At 40.4% G+C, this 14416-nt stretch overlaps 1 protein-coding gene across 2 annotated transcripts in view; it reads left to right on the forward strand.

Annotated features, from left to right (window-relative positions):
- abca4a (ATP-binding cassette, sub-family A (ABC1), member 4a) overlaps nt 1–14416 on the forward strand; it is a 30145-nt gene that overhangs the window by 7008 nt on the left and 8721 nt on the right. Inside the window, exons 9-28 of one of the 2 annotated variants that reach the window (XM_039617467.1) lie at nt 1102–1336; nt 2101–2240; nt 4470–4586; nt 4901–5098; nt 6999–7204; nt 7287–7463; nt 7670–7892; nt 8648–8869; nt 9129–9333; nt 9429–9506; nt 9660–9872; nt 10819–10996; nt 11091–11222; nt 11354–11493; nt 11604–11741; nt 12402–12580; nt 12827–12929; nt 13328–13533; nt 13821–13875; nt 14065–14145. In XM_039617467.1, the coding sequence (XP_039473401.1) occupies nt 1102–1336; nt 2101–2240; nt 4470–4586; nt 4901–5098; nt 6999–7204; nt 7287–7463; nt 7670–7892; nt 8648–8869; nt 9129–9333; nt 9429–9506; nt 9660–9872; nt 10819–10996; nt 11091–11222; nt 11354–11493; nt 11604–11741; nt 12402–12580; nt 12827–12929; nt 13328–13533; nt 13821–13875; nt 14065–14145 (3226 nt within the window). The remainder of the gene's footprint in view (nt 1–1101; nt 1337–2100; nt 2241–4469; nt 4587–4900; nt 5099–6998; nt 7205–7286; nt 7464–7669; nt 7893–8647; nt 8870–9128; nt 9334–9428; nt 9507–9659; nt 9873–10818; nt 10997–11090; nt 11223–11353; nt 11494–11603; nt 11742–12401; nt 12581–12826; nt 12930–13327; nt 13534–13820; nt 13876–14064; nt 14146–14416) is intronic. The other variant, XM_039617468.1, reaches the window with a different exon arrangement.

The following is a 14416-nucleotide window of genomic DNA, read 5'->3' on the forward strand; positions in this document are numbered from 1 at the left end:
AGTGTGACTTAAAGTTAGAATTAGGCGTGCTCACAAACTACCATTTGTGGTGTATTTATATTACCATTTATGTCTGTATGTGGAAATACTGTTTTGTTTGTTGTGGATGTTTCCATGGGACATTCATTGAAACTGACAGTCTGGCATCCTGTTGGCGAGACACTTGTCTCTCTCAGGACTATAGAGAGCGTATGATCCAAGTGGAAGGCATTAAAATAAACTCATTCTTTCTTCTTTTTTAAAATTAGACATTAAATATTTCTCAAAAGTTCCAATAATTGTTTAGTCATGCACTTGCCAGCTGTTATTTAGATATATAATAACTGACTAATTTTGATACGTATGCTAATCGTGTGTAAAGGATATACTGGATATTTAGTCCTCTGTAGAGGGTAGCTTGATATAACAGAGTCCCTTTTCTCTTTTTTATATTTATTGTATGTATTAAGATCTGTAGAAATCATTTTTTTATAATATTGCACATGTCAGTTTTAAGTAATTTAATATCTCAGACACTAAAACGTTTAACAAGTTAATATGGAAGATGTAGAAGACTGCAGCCGGGTTACACATAATCTCGAGGATATTTTTAATGCAGTGTTTTAGTAGCTGTGCTGACCCTGTAATAAGAGGATAAAATATATGGAGAAAAGTACACATTACACCTACAGGAGCTGCTCAGCCAGGAAGCTCCTGGCACACAATTTTTGTGATGATAGTAGTGCGAGATGAGGTTTGGAACATCTGGCCACTTTTATGCACTTCCATTTACTGTTTACAGCTGATCATGGAATATCTCGGAGGGAAGAAGGGCTTTAACAAATGTTTGTAAAGGCAGACTGCATGGCTAGTGCCTGATTGTGTACACTCTGGCAATGGAGCTGAAAACACCTGAAGGTGTATACTTTTTCCCATCACGTGCATACTGTTTACACCTATGACAGAAACTGGATGTCTAAAAAACACATTTACACCAGCCTATTTATAGATTTCCGCTCAACATATCTTTATCATTAGATAACTGCTAGATTATATCTGAAAGGTTTTCATTTTCTTTTTTTGTTTGTTGAAGCTTGAATGATTCTTCTTATCTCTCTGCAGTTGTTCCAGAAGAGTAGCTTCAGGGAGCTCATCCAGGTCGTGACTCCTCTCTTCCAGAAAAATCTGTCTTTCAGGGAAGTGATGGCTGCCGCCTCCAGCCTTGTATGCGGGTACACTGAGGGGGCTTTCTCCCGAGTCACCTCCTTTAACTGGTATGAAGACAATAACTACAAAGCCTTCCTGGGTATCGGCACTGGGTGGGCACAGGACCGTTACACATATGATAACAGCACCAGTGAGTACACCATATACATCTGTATTACCTTGTATGACAGATTATATAGTAGACCAACCTAAAAGTACTGTTCTTGAGACTGCTGCCGTTTTTTTTGGGGAGTAACCTTTAATTTGCAAACCCTCTAGTTTTGTATAAGAGTTGTGATTTTAACCCACTTTGCTGATTTGCAAATTCTCTTAAAACCCATATACAAATATGGAAGTTTCTTGGAGAACTGGGCTCAGATCCTCTGTGGATTTAGCACATGGTCTCCCAGTACTTTTTTCTCTTCATGCTGTGGAGGCGAGAACTCCAGCAATGTGATGACCATGATGAAAGGCTTTTTTATTAGATCATCACCTACTATAAAGTTGATCTGCATAAAGCCAGTGTTGCTGGAGTTTTCAGCCTCTCAATCGTGTTCCTGCTTTATGCAGTTTGGAAGTAGAGGAAGTTGCACCAGCATTTCTTTACTTTCACAGTCTCTGCATGTGGATTGCCCATTGTCAGCTGGATCATGGGCTAAAACAATGGATGGATTGATGCATGGCTGGATGAATGAAAAACTGGCTACTCTCATCTTCATCAGCAAATTTTAATTCGATCTCCACCCTGCCCAACCTACGCAACACATTTAGATGAGCATAAAAATAATTATGCACTCTATAATTGGTTTCCAAATAATTCTTTGTGCCATGCTGTCTTTGATAGGGTCCTGTTTAAGTGCCTAGCTTGACCTATATTGCAACAGCTTTTACATAACAAATAATCTTTCCCTTCAGCTCCTTTCTGCAATGACCTGATGAAAGAACTGGAGTCCAACCCTGCCACCAGGATTGTGTGGAACTCTGTGAAGCCCATGCTGATGGGACGGATCCTCTATGCCCCTGACTCTCCAGCTGTCAGAAAGATCATACGAAATGTAAGCGGCATTTAGGAGATGACAGGTGGAGCTCATGGTGTCAAACCAAAACCTTGTTCTATGGAATAAAAACAGCTTTGAAATAGTTTTGAATGAGCTCTGACTGGTGATTCTGTGTGTTTTTATGCAGTTTTTATATCCAGCTTTATATCCATTTAAAGTAAAGTATGTTTGGCTAATAAATGCACCTATTTGAGCAGTTCAAAATAATTGCCCAAATAAGTGCTTGGAGGTGTTTTAGGATGGCTGACAGGAGGACTTTGGCAGCAACAGTTGAGATATTTTATTATAATTCAGCCAGATGCACTTTAGAGATTTCAATTATAGCAGGTATGTTGTATCGATTCACATAAACCAGGTGCCATACAGTCAGCATGTTGAAGCATAGCTTGATGTATTTAATGCCTGGTAGATTCCAACTCTGATACTTGGCAATACGTGAGGGATTTATTGCACATTTTGTACATTTTAACAATGAATACTGAAATAACTTGTTAGTAAACAGGCCTGAACCAAGTGAAGAGACATAGTTATATTATCTAAAAATTTTAAAATTAAAAAATCTAACATTTCTTGTAGCACAGATAACCCCCTGTAGATGATTTGTTTTACTCAGTAACCTCCATGTCTTTGTTTGTCTTTTGGAGCAGCGTCCACTGTAGTGAACAATGCATTTACCCTCAAAAAGGGATCAGCTTTCATCAAGTCATGTCCAACCTTTTGTGTCTAGATGTAGATACGTGTTGGTCAAAGGCCTTTGAGGGGCGGGGGTGGGTTGGTAGCGGTCATGGATGGTTTGATCGCAATGCAAGAGCACAAGCTGATCGGCTATGGTGAAACCACGGCACAGTCTAATGGCGCCGTGGCCTTTTTAACTGTTGTGTAAGCAACAAAGTGTCTCCTTAAGGATGTGTGATCGGATACAAAAGAGACACACAAAAACGTGCGTTTCCCCCTTCCCAACCTTTAATGACCTCTTTGTTTTCCTCTTCTCTCAGATTGCGATCTTGATTGGTCTAGGAATGTAATGAGCAAGGGGATAATTCATTACTTTACAAGACTGAAAACATAGCTTCTATAGGCTCTTTGTTGTCATGCTCTCAGCTCCTGTCATGCATCAGCGTGTTTCATAAGAAAGCGAAGAACCATGCGCTTAAACATATGTTGTCACGCTTTATGTGACTGCCCTTGTTTTATGTAAGCCATGTAGGTCTTGTCTGTACTGTATCCTGCCATTACTGTGCTTATTTTTCATTTGTTACACTGTAAGAATTTATCTTAAAGTGCAAAGTCACATACTTCAGGGCCTTCTTTTTACTGGAAAGCATAGATAGAGGCATATTTATTCTGTGAGGGCACAATCAACATCCATTTTTATCTTTACAGTGTCTCTTATATTAGATGCATCATATGTGCTGCTGTGTCTGTATAGATATTCATATTCAAAGTTGCATGTCAGCTACTCAAAAGATACTTTGATTGCTTCCTTTGATAAAATTATGGAACTAAGTAATCCCCCCTGGCTCCCTTGTTCTCCCCTTTTGCCTCCTGTTTTCAAACTGCCTCATGGGCTGAGGAAGCACTCACTTGTGGGAACCTGACTGGGATTCACTGGGCAGGCTGAATGCATTCAGCCAGTTGTCACCAACAGCCTCCATTGTCACCCCGGCTCCATTGTCCCCATTGTCACCCAAAATCAGACACACACAAGGGGAAGGCGTTTAATTGGGTGTACTCTTGAGTGCTTTCATCCCCCACTGCACACGGCTGAATGCTGAAGTAGCCAGCCTTGGGTGTGTGCCACACAAAGCACTGTAGCGTACCCATACGCACATTCAGGGTTTTAACGATAAGCGTGTGGTAAATATTTGTTGCACAGTTGCCGGTTATCTATACAGGCCGACAGGAATTCTTTGTGTGAGAATGTGTGTGTTGTCTTTGCTGATCCTGTTTTCACAGGGAGTTTAATGTGGGAATGGTATGTAGCGGGAGATTAGGAGATCTGTGACAGAGTGTGTGTTTGAATGTCTGAATGTTGTGTACACACGTGCGGATTCAATGAACTTGTTCATTTTTTCTGTATATTGTTTGAACTGGGGTTGTGTTTGTACCTGTTTCTATGTTACTGATTGTTTTTCATTAAGATATGGGGAACAGTTTGAATAGTTTTGCCTTGCTTTGGCTAACGCTTTCCAACTACTGACATGCTCATTTGCATGTCTCCCGTAGGCTAACACTACCTTTGAGGAGCTGGAGAGGCTGAGGACTATGGGGAAGGCCTGGGAAGAAGTTGCTCCTCAGATCTGGGCTTTCTTCCAAGATGGAGTCCAAGTCAAGATGATCCGGGTAGGATAGCGTGTGAATGAAAAGGTGTCAGTGATTGAGGCTCATTTAACATCAAAAGATAACCACAGAATAGATTAACAAAATATTAATGTCCTAATAAAGTGACCTGTCTTCAACAATCTAGTACCTATCAGTCTAATAACTTTAGATAACAGTAACATTATTGCATCCTTTGTTCTTGTCTTGGCAGGATTATTGTGTTCCTACTGGTCACTTAACCACATCTTCTTAAAAAAGAAAAAGAAAAGGTTCTTGATGCTGTTAGTGGGGAAAAAAATAGTTAAGTGTGTTGACCCTTCTTCCTTTCATTTCAGGACACCATCCGTAATCCTTCTGTGATGGATTTCATCGACCGGAGTCTGGAGATGGCGCCTTTCTCCTCCAAACACATCCTCAACTTCCTGCACAACGGCCCCCCAGAGGAACGCCCAGATGACGTGCCTGATTTTGACTGGCGGGACATCTTCAACCTTACAGACCGGGTGATTCGGATGCTTAACCAGTATGGGGATGTGAGTGGCTGTTGCTTTTTTTTGTGTGGGATTTAGCATTTTCTTCCTGCGGTCGCCTCTCCAGTACCAGTCTTCTTTTTTGTGAAGCGTGTATCAGTGTGTGGAATTATACTGACTAGTCAAAGGGAGCTTGGCATTTCGAGATGAATCCAAAGTGTCAGAATAATTTTTGTAAAGTGTTTTTTTTAACCTTTTCACCTGTCTGACTATGACAGTAAGAGTGCAGACTGTTGTGCAATTTTCACTTCACCTGAAACGGTGACAGGCCTTTTCATGACATAATCCAATTATTCACAGGTCCTGTCACCCGCTGATTTAGTGCCCTGGTTACCTAACTGCTACGTGCTCAATGCAACCCTTGACATGATCTGAACATTTAGATAGTGTCTCTGGGAACTGTAATTTGTCCCCCTGTCCAAAGACATGGAAATCCACCCAGGTGGGCCTGAGCCAGGGCAACAAACTGGCTGTCAAGTCTCTTTTGTTTACTGCTGATTGAGAGGAGGGTGAAATAAAAGAAAAGCATCACAGACCATCTCTTGTGAGTGCCCTCCACTATGAGTGTTTGAAACAAAGTTACCCATTTCCCTGTACAGGCTGAGCACGATGAGAGGCCTATCACACTTGGGGGTGACACTGGGGTATCTGGGGGCATGGTTGGGTAGATGGTTGGTGCTCCGTGTTTTTGTCCAAGTTGAAGCTTACAGCACTTCTGTGTGACAGGGAGAGTGGGAACGATTGAGGCCGATTAGATACAGCTGTCACTCTGTCCACCATCCTTTATAAAGAGGCAACAATGAACGTGAGCTTGATGGCTGGCTGAGTCAGGTTGGTGGCACGCATGCATATCTCACCACCCAGTTGGGCTGCAGTGTTGTTAGTTGGATGCTCGATTAAATGAAGGGGAGGTCTTTTGGATTTGGAGTATTTTTCAGTACGTGTTCTGGATAATGGGTTTATAAATGCATACTGTAGATGAATATACGTGGATGCATATGTGTGTCTGCACACAAAGGGGTAAATATTTTTGCTCTGGCAAGATTTTGAAACCAGGCCCTCCCACTTACAGTGAATCGCTGTATCAGACACGGTTTTCAGTGAAGAGACAACCACTGCAATGCACTGCACATGTGTGAAGATACACACGTCTTTATGACTCACTAGCCTCTATTGTCTTTAACATTCGAGCCATTCTGTTAGGTTTGGTTTGAGTAATGGCAGTATTTGTCTGGCACTATGGAACAGCCACAAATGAAGTTTTGATATTCGTAGTTCTCCAAACTGATTGAATTCAAGACGACTCTGGTAATTCACTTTTCTCTAGCACCACCTGCAGATTAAAATTTTCATTTTTGTAAAGACAGTCATGATTTTCAGTCATTTTTTCCCTTTTGTCTTCTTATAACTTTTACTGAAGACTTTTACACCAGCTAACAGTTTATCCTGTACGTTTTTATTAATTTGGTAAATGTTCATTTGGCTTAACTTAACAAAGTTCCAAACCTTATTGACCATAAAGACAGGTTAGGATTAAATACAAAGTGTTTATACACCATTTTGCATTTAATCATCATTATTTATTGCTGGTGGAGGTTTCCTCCTGTTAAAAGGGAGTTTTTCCCTTCCCACTGTCACCAAATGCTTGCTTATAGGGTGTCGTCTGATTGTTGGTATCTTTACCTTACAATGTAAAGTGCCTTGAGCCAACTGTTCTTGTGATTTGGTGCTATATAAGTAAAATTGAACTGAACTTAATTTTTGATAAATGTTCATTGAATCCTCTGGTAAACTCAAGCATTGACGACACTGCCCTGTTAGCAAACTTATTTTGAGTTTTTGAGTTGATGACTGGGCACTTTTTAAAAATCTGTTTCTCTTCTGTTCCCTCTCTCGCTTCCAGTGTGTGATTCTGGATAAATTTGTGGCTCTGCCTGATGAGGATACTGTTACGTATCGGGCGTTAGGCATGCTGGAGGACAGAAAGTTCTGGGCAGGCCTCGTCTTTGTAAATATGTACTCTTGGACTACTAATCCCCCGCCTCATGTTAAGTTCAAGATCCGTATGGATATTGATGCAGTGGAACGCACCAATAAGGTCAAAGACAGGTTAGGATGAAATTCTACTTAAATGATGTATTTAGTGTCGCACAGTAAACATGTAGGAGCTAAATATGCGTGTATTCCTCAGGTACTGGGATCCAGGCCCCAGAGCTGATCCTATGGATGACCTCCGTTACGTTTGGGGTGGCTTCGCTTACCTGCAGGACATAATAGAGCACGCCATCATCAAGACACAGACAGGAAAGGAGCGGCCGCTGGGTGTTTACCTACAGCAGATGCCCTACCCTTGTTACGTGGATGATCTGTTAGTGGAATTATTATAATTAAAGAATGCAATTAAATCTCATTAAACAGTCATAGCTTTTATTTTCAAGGTATAGCAATGAATTATCTGTCCATGTGCCAAAACTGATCTGTCTTGGCAGGAAAGCTGACAACTTGTGAGATGTATGCAACAATCACTGCACATTTCTCCCTCATCACTTTTGCCCTCTTTGTCTTCCTTTAAAGCTTCATGCTGACTCTCAATCGCTGTTTCCCCATCTTCATGGTACTGGCCTGGGTCTACTCTGTGTCCATGATTGCAAAGAGCATTGTTCTGGAGAAGGAACTGCGGTTGAAGGAGACCCTAAAGGCCATAGGGGTCACCAACGGTGTCATTTGGTCCACCTGGTTTATTGACAGCTTTATTGTGATGGGCACTAGCACAGCTCTTCTTACGGCCATCATCATGGTGAGAAAAAAGAGCTTAGCTTTTTCTAGAAGCTCCTTTTGTGTCTGGGCTTTTATTCAACTCATCCAAGCAAATATCTGATTACCAACACCTCTCTCCTTATTTGCATGAAGTTGCAATTTAACCATTTAGTTTTGCACCGCAATCTGGCATTTTACCAGAAGCAATACACGGATTAAGTCAGTGCATCTGTTATATAACGCACCAGTAAATCATCACTTACACTGTGAATCATTACAAATGTTTTACCTTGAAATAATAAATGGATAATAGTTTCTCACTGACCCCATAAATCATTAATGAAATAACTGTGAATACTGTGATATCATGGGAATTATGTCAGTGCCTTTGCAGTAATGTGCCGGTGAATAATTAACACTTCTAAGCCACAAGTTCTCTCGTGTAGACAGCTAGTTACACAGCAGGCACATTATTGTAAAATGGGCTGTTGTGACATCTAGTGGGAGTATTGTGTAAAAAACAAAAAATAAATATTAAAACTTCCAAATTATGTGTGAAAATTCATTAGTATTTCTTGTTTTTGTGGTGATTATTTATTAGCTCTTCTTATCTTATATTCTCAAAATCTTCATAACATGACTTAAAACCCAGTAAATTTGGTTTTGGGGAAATAAATTAGTCTTTCACTTACCCAAGCCATCAAATATTTATATTAAAGACAATTTTTTCTTCCAGTGTACAAGCACACTGAGCATGAAAACATCATTCATGCACTTTTTTTGCCTTAATTACAGGGAGGCAGGGTGTTGAACTACAGCAACCCGATCATCCTCTTCCTGTTTCTGCTCACCTTCACCACGGCCACCATCATGCAGTGCTTCCTTCTCAGTGTCTTCTTCAACCAGGCAAACTTGGCAGCTGCTTGCTGTGGTATCATTTACTTCACCCTTTACCTTCCACACATTTTCTGCTTCGCCTGGCAAGACCGCATCACCAAAGACATGAAGCTCCTGGTGGTGGGTGTCTCAAGTTGAAAGCATGCTTACTAATAATGACTGTTATTTAGTTTTAGTTATAGAACAGGATTAGCTTATTAGCATCATTAATACTTAATCACAGTATGTGTACCAACCACAGCTATTTGTGTTTCCTTACTTTTAACCCTGATGCAGACTTAGGAACAGACAATAGGAATAACATATGAGACTATAGATGGTTGACAGACTTGCTTTAAATGTCAAGCAAAGATAATCTTAGCACTGATTCCTTTCTCAGAGTCTACTGTCTCAAGTGGCATTTGGGTTCGGGACAGAGTATTTGTCAAGGTATGAGGAGCAGGGTCTGGGTCTTCAGTGGGATAACATCCAGACAAGCCCCCTGGAGGGGGACGAGTTCTCCTTCCTCACCTCCATCTGCATGATGGGCCTGGACACAGTCCTCTATGGGGTTCTGGCGTGGTACCTGGACAATGTATTCCCTGGTTAGTGTGTAGGAGAATATTGAAGGGTCTCGTTACAGCTATTTCATTAAAAATAATTGTGTTCATTTATTTAATATGATTTATTTTCATCATAGGACAATATGGAATTGGCCGTCCATTTTACTTCCCCTTTCTGCCCTGTTATTGGCTCAATACTGTGGCTCCAGCTTCAGGTACGTTTGCTACTTTACATCTCCGGATGCTTTTTCGTGGGAGGGTTAATTTGTTTGACAGTGGATATTGCAGACAGATAAGAAACAGTCATAAATCTAATATATTGTTTTTGTCATCCAGCAACAAACTAATTTAAATCTCATTTCCCAAAGGCAACACCAGAATGGAGTTGGATAAAAAAGGCTTTGATAATCTTGCAAACAAAGAGCAAGGAGAGCAAACAAAAGAAGAAGATGGAATCCATGATCAGGAGAATAGCCCAGAGAAAACCAAGGGTATAGAGGATCCACCTTCCTGTGAGCATCACGACCAGCGTGAGAGGCTGGGGAAGGAGAACGAGCCCGAAAAGAACCAGGAGAGAGACGGTATAACGGATGGAGCAGCTTTACCCCAGTGTATAAAAATACAACAAGCTTCTACATTTAACTGTCTGCTACTTTCTCAATTTAAAGAACAAATTACAGCATATTTTCACATCTTACTATAATGATCGTAGCATGTATACAAGTCTGTTCCCTCTAAACACATTAATCAATCTGAATGAAACTTACTTTATAAACTACAAAGGGTATCAGGATTATCAAAATCTGCTGTATGTATGTTGTTTACATTGCAGGTGTGTTTTTTCACTTCCAAGAAAACATAATTTATTCAACACCATTCACAAGGCTACTGAACCCTATCCTGTTACGCTAGTATGAATCCACTACCATCTTTAGTGTCACTATTATTCATATTGATATGATTTTTATCACTATATACAGTGATATGATGATAATAACTTGATAAATCAACATACATGTCTGTGTTTTCATACATGAGTGAAGTGAACTAGCTTCCTCCCATCAGGTGCATTTTTGCTGGTACAGTTATTATGTATTTTATGACTTATGTAATGTTTCTCCAGGCAAACAGCTGATTTCAATGCAGGATTAGGGCTCTCTTTCATTGCATTCACTTTGCCCCTCATTTTCCATTTATCACTGTCAACATTAACTGTGTGGGAACTCAGTGTCCTTGTATGTGTTTGCACTTGCTGACATTTGTGAACGTACACGGCTAACCCTTCAGGTTTATGCTTAGTTAATAAGTGATGGAAACGTTTCCTTTGCACTGTATGGCATTCCAGTTGGCTGAGCTCATATGTTCCTTCCTGCTTTCATTTGGGAAATATTACATTTTTGTTATTTACTGAAAAAAATATACTCTGGTACTTTGTTTAGTTGAATTCAGTAGTTTTCTTTTCTTTTTCATTATTAACTCCATATCTAGACAAATGAAAGAGATGAAATGTGTCTTTGGTGTCCACAGAGCAGCCTTACTTCGAGGCAGAGCCAGATGATCTAGTAAAGGGTGTCTGCATCAAAGACCTGGTCAAGATGTTCAGTAGTTGCTTCAGACCGGCTGTGGACGGCCTCACCATCAGTTTCTATGAGAGCCAGATTACTGCCCTTCTGGGGCACAATGGAGCTGGAAAGACCACCACTATGTATGCCAAACAGTACATAGATGCCCATCGATGTATATCTATAGACCAAAGAAAATATACTAATATCAGTTTTCTTCTTTTCTGTCTCTCCTAGGTCTGTCTTGACTGGTATGTATCCTCCCACCTCAGGGACAGCCACCATTTATGGGAAAGACATCCGCACGGACATGGACACCATCCGACAGTCTCTGGGAATGTGTCCTCAACACAACGTCCTTTTTCAGTAGTATGTACTTCCTCACATATTGATAACAAAAGTAGTTTTTGGACATGTTACATGAGCAAACGGATATAAAGACAGCACCGTACTGTATAGCTGGATCCCTGTTTCCTTGTCTTTCTCTTGCTCTTTATCAGTATGACTGTGGCAGAGCACATCCTCTTCTACTCTCTGCTGAAAGGCCGTCCAATAGCAGAGGCTGAGGAGGAGGTGGAGAACATGCTGCAGGATCTGGGTCTTCCTCACAAGAGAGATGAACTGACCCAGAACCTTTCAGGTGTGTTTGGAAGCAGATGTACGCCTAAATCTATCAAAACTCACTGTAATGCAGACTATACACACAGAATAATGTACTCCCCATCAATAAATGATGGTGTTCTGTTCAAGGGGGCATGCAGAGGAAGCTGTCTGTTGCTCTGGCTTTTGTTGGCGGGGCCAAGGTGGTGATCCTGGACGAGCCCACATCTGGGGTGGATCCCTACTCCAGACGTTCTATCTGGGACCTGCTACTCAAATACCGTGCAGGTAACACTGATCCTTACTGATTTTAGAGGAGTATTGGTATAAATATTTTAAAAACCAGTAAGCCAGTTGAATTGTACTAAGAAAACATTATTATGTGTTACACGAAAATATTCTGGGTAAAAGAGTGTTCATACAGAGAATTAATTACCCAACCCGAGTATTCACATTAGAAGAAATCTAAAATGAAAATCATTAAACACACTTAGCTCGACCTGTTACACAACATGGCCTGTAGAGGTTAGACGATGAATAAATCTGACTGGTTTGTCTAGACGGGCCACAAATAATTAAGCTTAGATCCTGCACAAATCATTATAGCAACAAAACCACTACCAACAGCACGTATTACACTTTTCTGGCATACCTGACGCCTCATAAACTTGAACCTTTCTGAATGAAAACTTTAAAGTGGAATATATAATAAATGATATATTTTCTATTACAACTGACAGATGCCTCCAGTATAAAATGGATGACTGTGTTTAATATATTCTTGGGCGGGAAGGATTTATGACACCACAATCAGGCCAGCTCCACTGAAATCTCCATAATAAAAACGAGTTATTACTCAGCTTTGAAAAGCTTTTCTTAAATCAAACGCATCTTTCCATTATTCAGCCTCTCCCTATTAAATTCTCTCTCTCTCTGTGCTGTTTGCAGGGCGCACAGTGATCATGTCCACCCATCACATGGACGAGGCTGACCTGCTGAGCGACCGCGTGGCTATCATCTCTCAGGGTCGCCTGTACTGCTGCGGTTCCCCAATCTTCTTAAAGAACTGTTTTGGTGCTGGATTCTACCTCACTCTTGTACGCCGCATGAAGCATGACACTCTCAAGGTGGGAACTAAGGAAGCGGGAACCTGTTGTATATTTGTGCATCATCCTCTTTAAAGATATAGATGTTGTAGTTTTGTAAATTAAAGTAAACCTGGTTTAAAGTTAAGTTCCTGCCTCCTTATAACATTTGTAAAACCCCCAACATTACAAAGAAAACACAGTGGGATGTCTTATTTTTCTGGGGTATATTTAACACTTGAGCAACGCAGCGATTTCTCATTAATTTCTTGTTATGGTGTCCTTCAGCCTAACTGTGACTGCACAGAGGATTGCTCGTGTACGTGCTCAAAATGTTCGACATTTAAAGCGAACCGGGAGGAGAGTCACACCCCTGACAGACAGATGGATGGTAAGTCACATTTAGAGGACTTACCGTGGGAAAAGCTGCCCATTAATTCATTATGTTATTGGTACCAGAGATCACTTCGTTATGCTGACACTATTGTCATTTTGGCTGAACCTGTTTTTAGGCTATTAATCTAATTATTAAGACTATAGGGCACACTCCCTTTGTCATGTTGATGAATAATACCTTTACAATGGATTGCAGTCACTCTGGTTACTGTATCTGCTGACAACACACCTAGAAACACCTTGTATTCACTGTGAAATACTGTGACCTATAAAATTAAATCATTATTATTAGTTAGTGTGAGAATTAAGTGCACTGAGTAACAGATTACATGCAAAGAATAATGTGTAAAAGGCTGATAAAAGGCAAAATAGATTTCTTCCCCTCATCTGCAGGTAACATGGAAAGCATCACAGCCTTGGTCCATCATCATGTGCCCCAGGCCCGTCTGATCGAGGCTATTGGCCAGGAGCTCACCTTTCTTCTGCCCAATCGTAACTTCCAGCCCAGGGCCTATGCTAGCCTCTTCAGGGAGTTGGAGGAAACTCTCTTGGACATCGGCCTCAGCAGCTTTGGTGTGTCTGACACGTCTCTGGAGGAGGTGTGTAGAAGAAATAACCCTGAAAGTAAAAGCAGTAGTATCATGCAGTTACAATAATAGGAATAAAATAAATAGTCATTTACATTTGCAAATTAACATTGTGACTCTAGAACTAGAACTAGAAATAAACAAGCAAAAAATAATTATTATAACTTCAAAAACTGGCAGTCTGTCACTGCCTGACTGTCTTTGTAAAAAGATACATTTTATACGTTTTTTCTTTCCCATTAAAGTTTCTTGGTTTTATGTCCTGAAATTAAAATGGATAAAACTGATTTTTTTTGCAGATCTTTCTGAAGGTCACTGAAGATGGGAATGCAACCAAGAGGAAATGTTTTCAAGGTAAAGCATGAACAAACTGCAGAAAGAGCTCAATCTAAGGCAGAATTTTCTTTTCACCACTTCTTTTCTTCCTGTTGATTTATCAAAGCCTGATTGGAGCCTTACAGTTCTGACTGTTGTTGCCCTGTTTTCTCAGTCGACCCATAATCATGTTTTATGTCCTTCGTATCCATCCTTTAACTCTCTCAGACAACAAATCATGGCAACAGATTTCTCGAGCTAGTCTCTGTGGATTCAACAGAGTCGCTGTTGATATGGAACCACTAAAAGGTGACAGCGTCTTTAAGCTCAAAGCTCTGGCTAGTAGCTGCTGTTGTGAGGAAAACAACAGTTATTGTGAAGGTTACACTAAAAAGGAAATGACATAATGAGATTTCTGTATGGTAAAAATTAAAGTACTTACTAACAGCTAGTTAGCCTAGCATATATAAAAAAAAAAATGTGAAAAAGCTGACAAAACATTTGTAAAAAAAGGTTTCAAAAGCTCAGAAATATCTTATACATCTTAGTTTGGCAAACAACAAAAAAAGGAAGTGACCAT

This window comes from Oreochromis aureus, linkage group 9 (assembly GCF_013358895.1).
Source record: "Oreochromis aureus strain Israel breed Guangdong linkage group 9, ZZ_aureus, whole genome shotgun sequence".
In the NCBI taxonomy this organism is placed as follows: domain Eukaryota; kingdom Metazoa; phylum Chordata; class Actinopteri; order Cichliformes; family Cichlidae; genus Oreochromis; species Oreochromis aureus.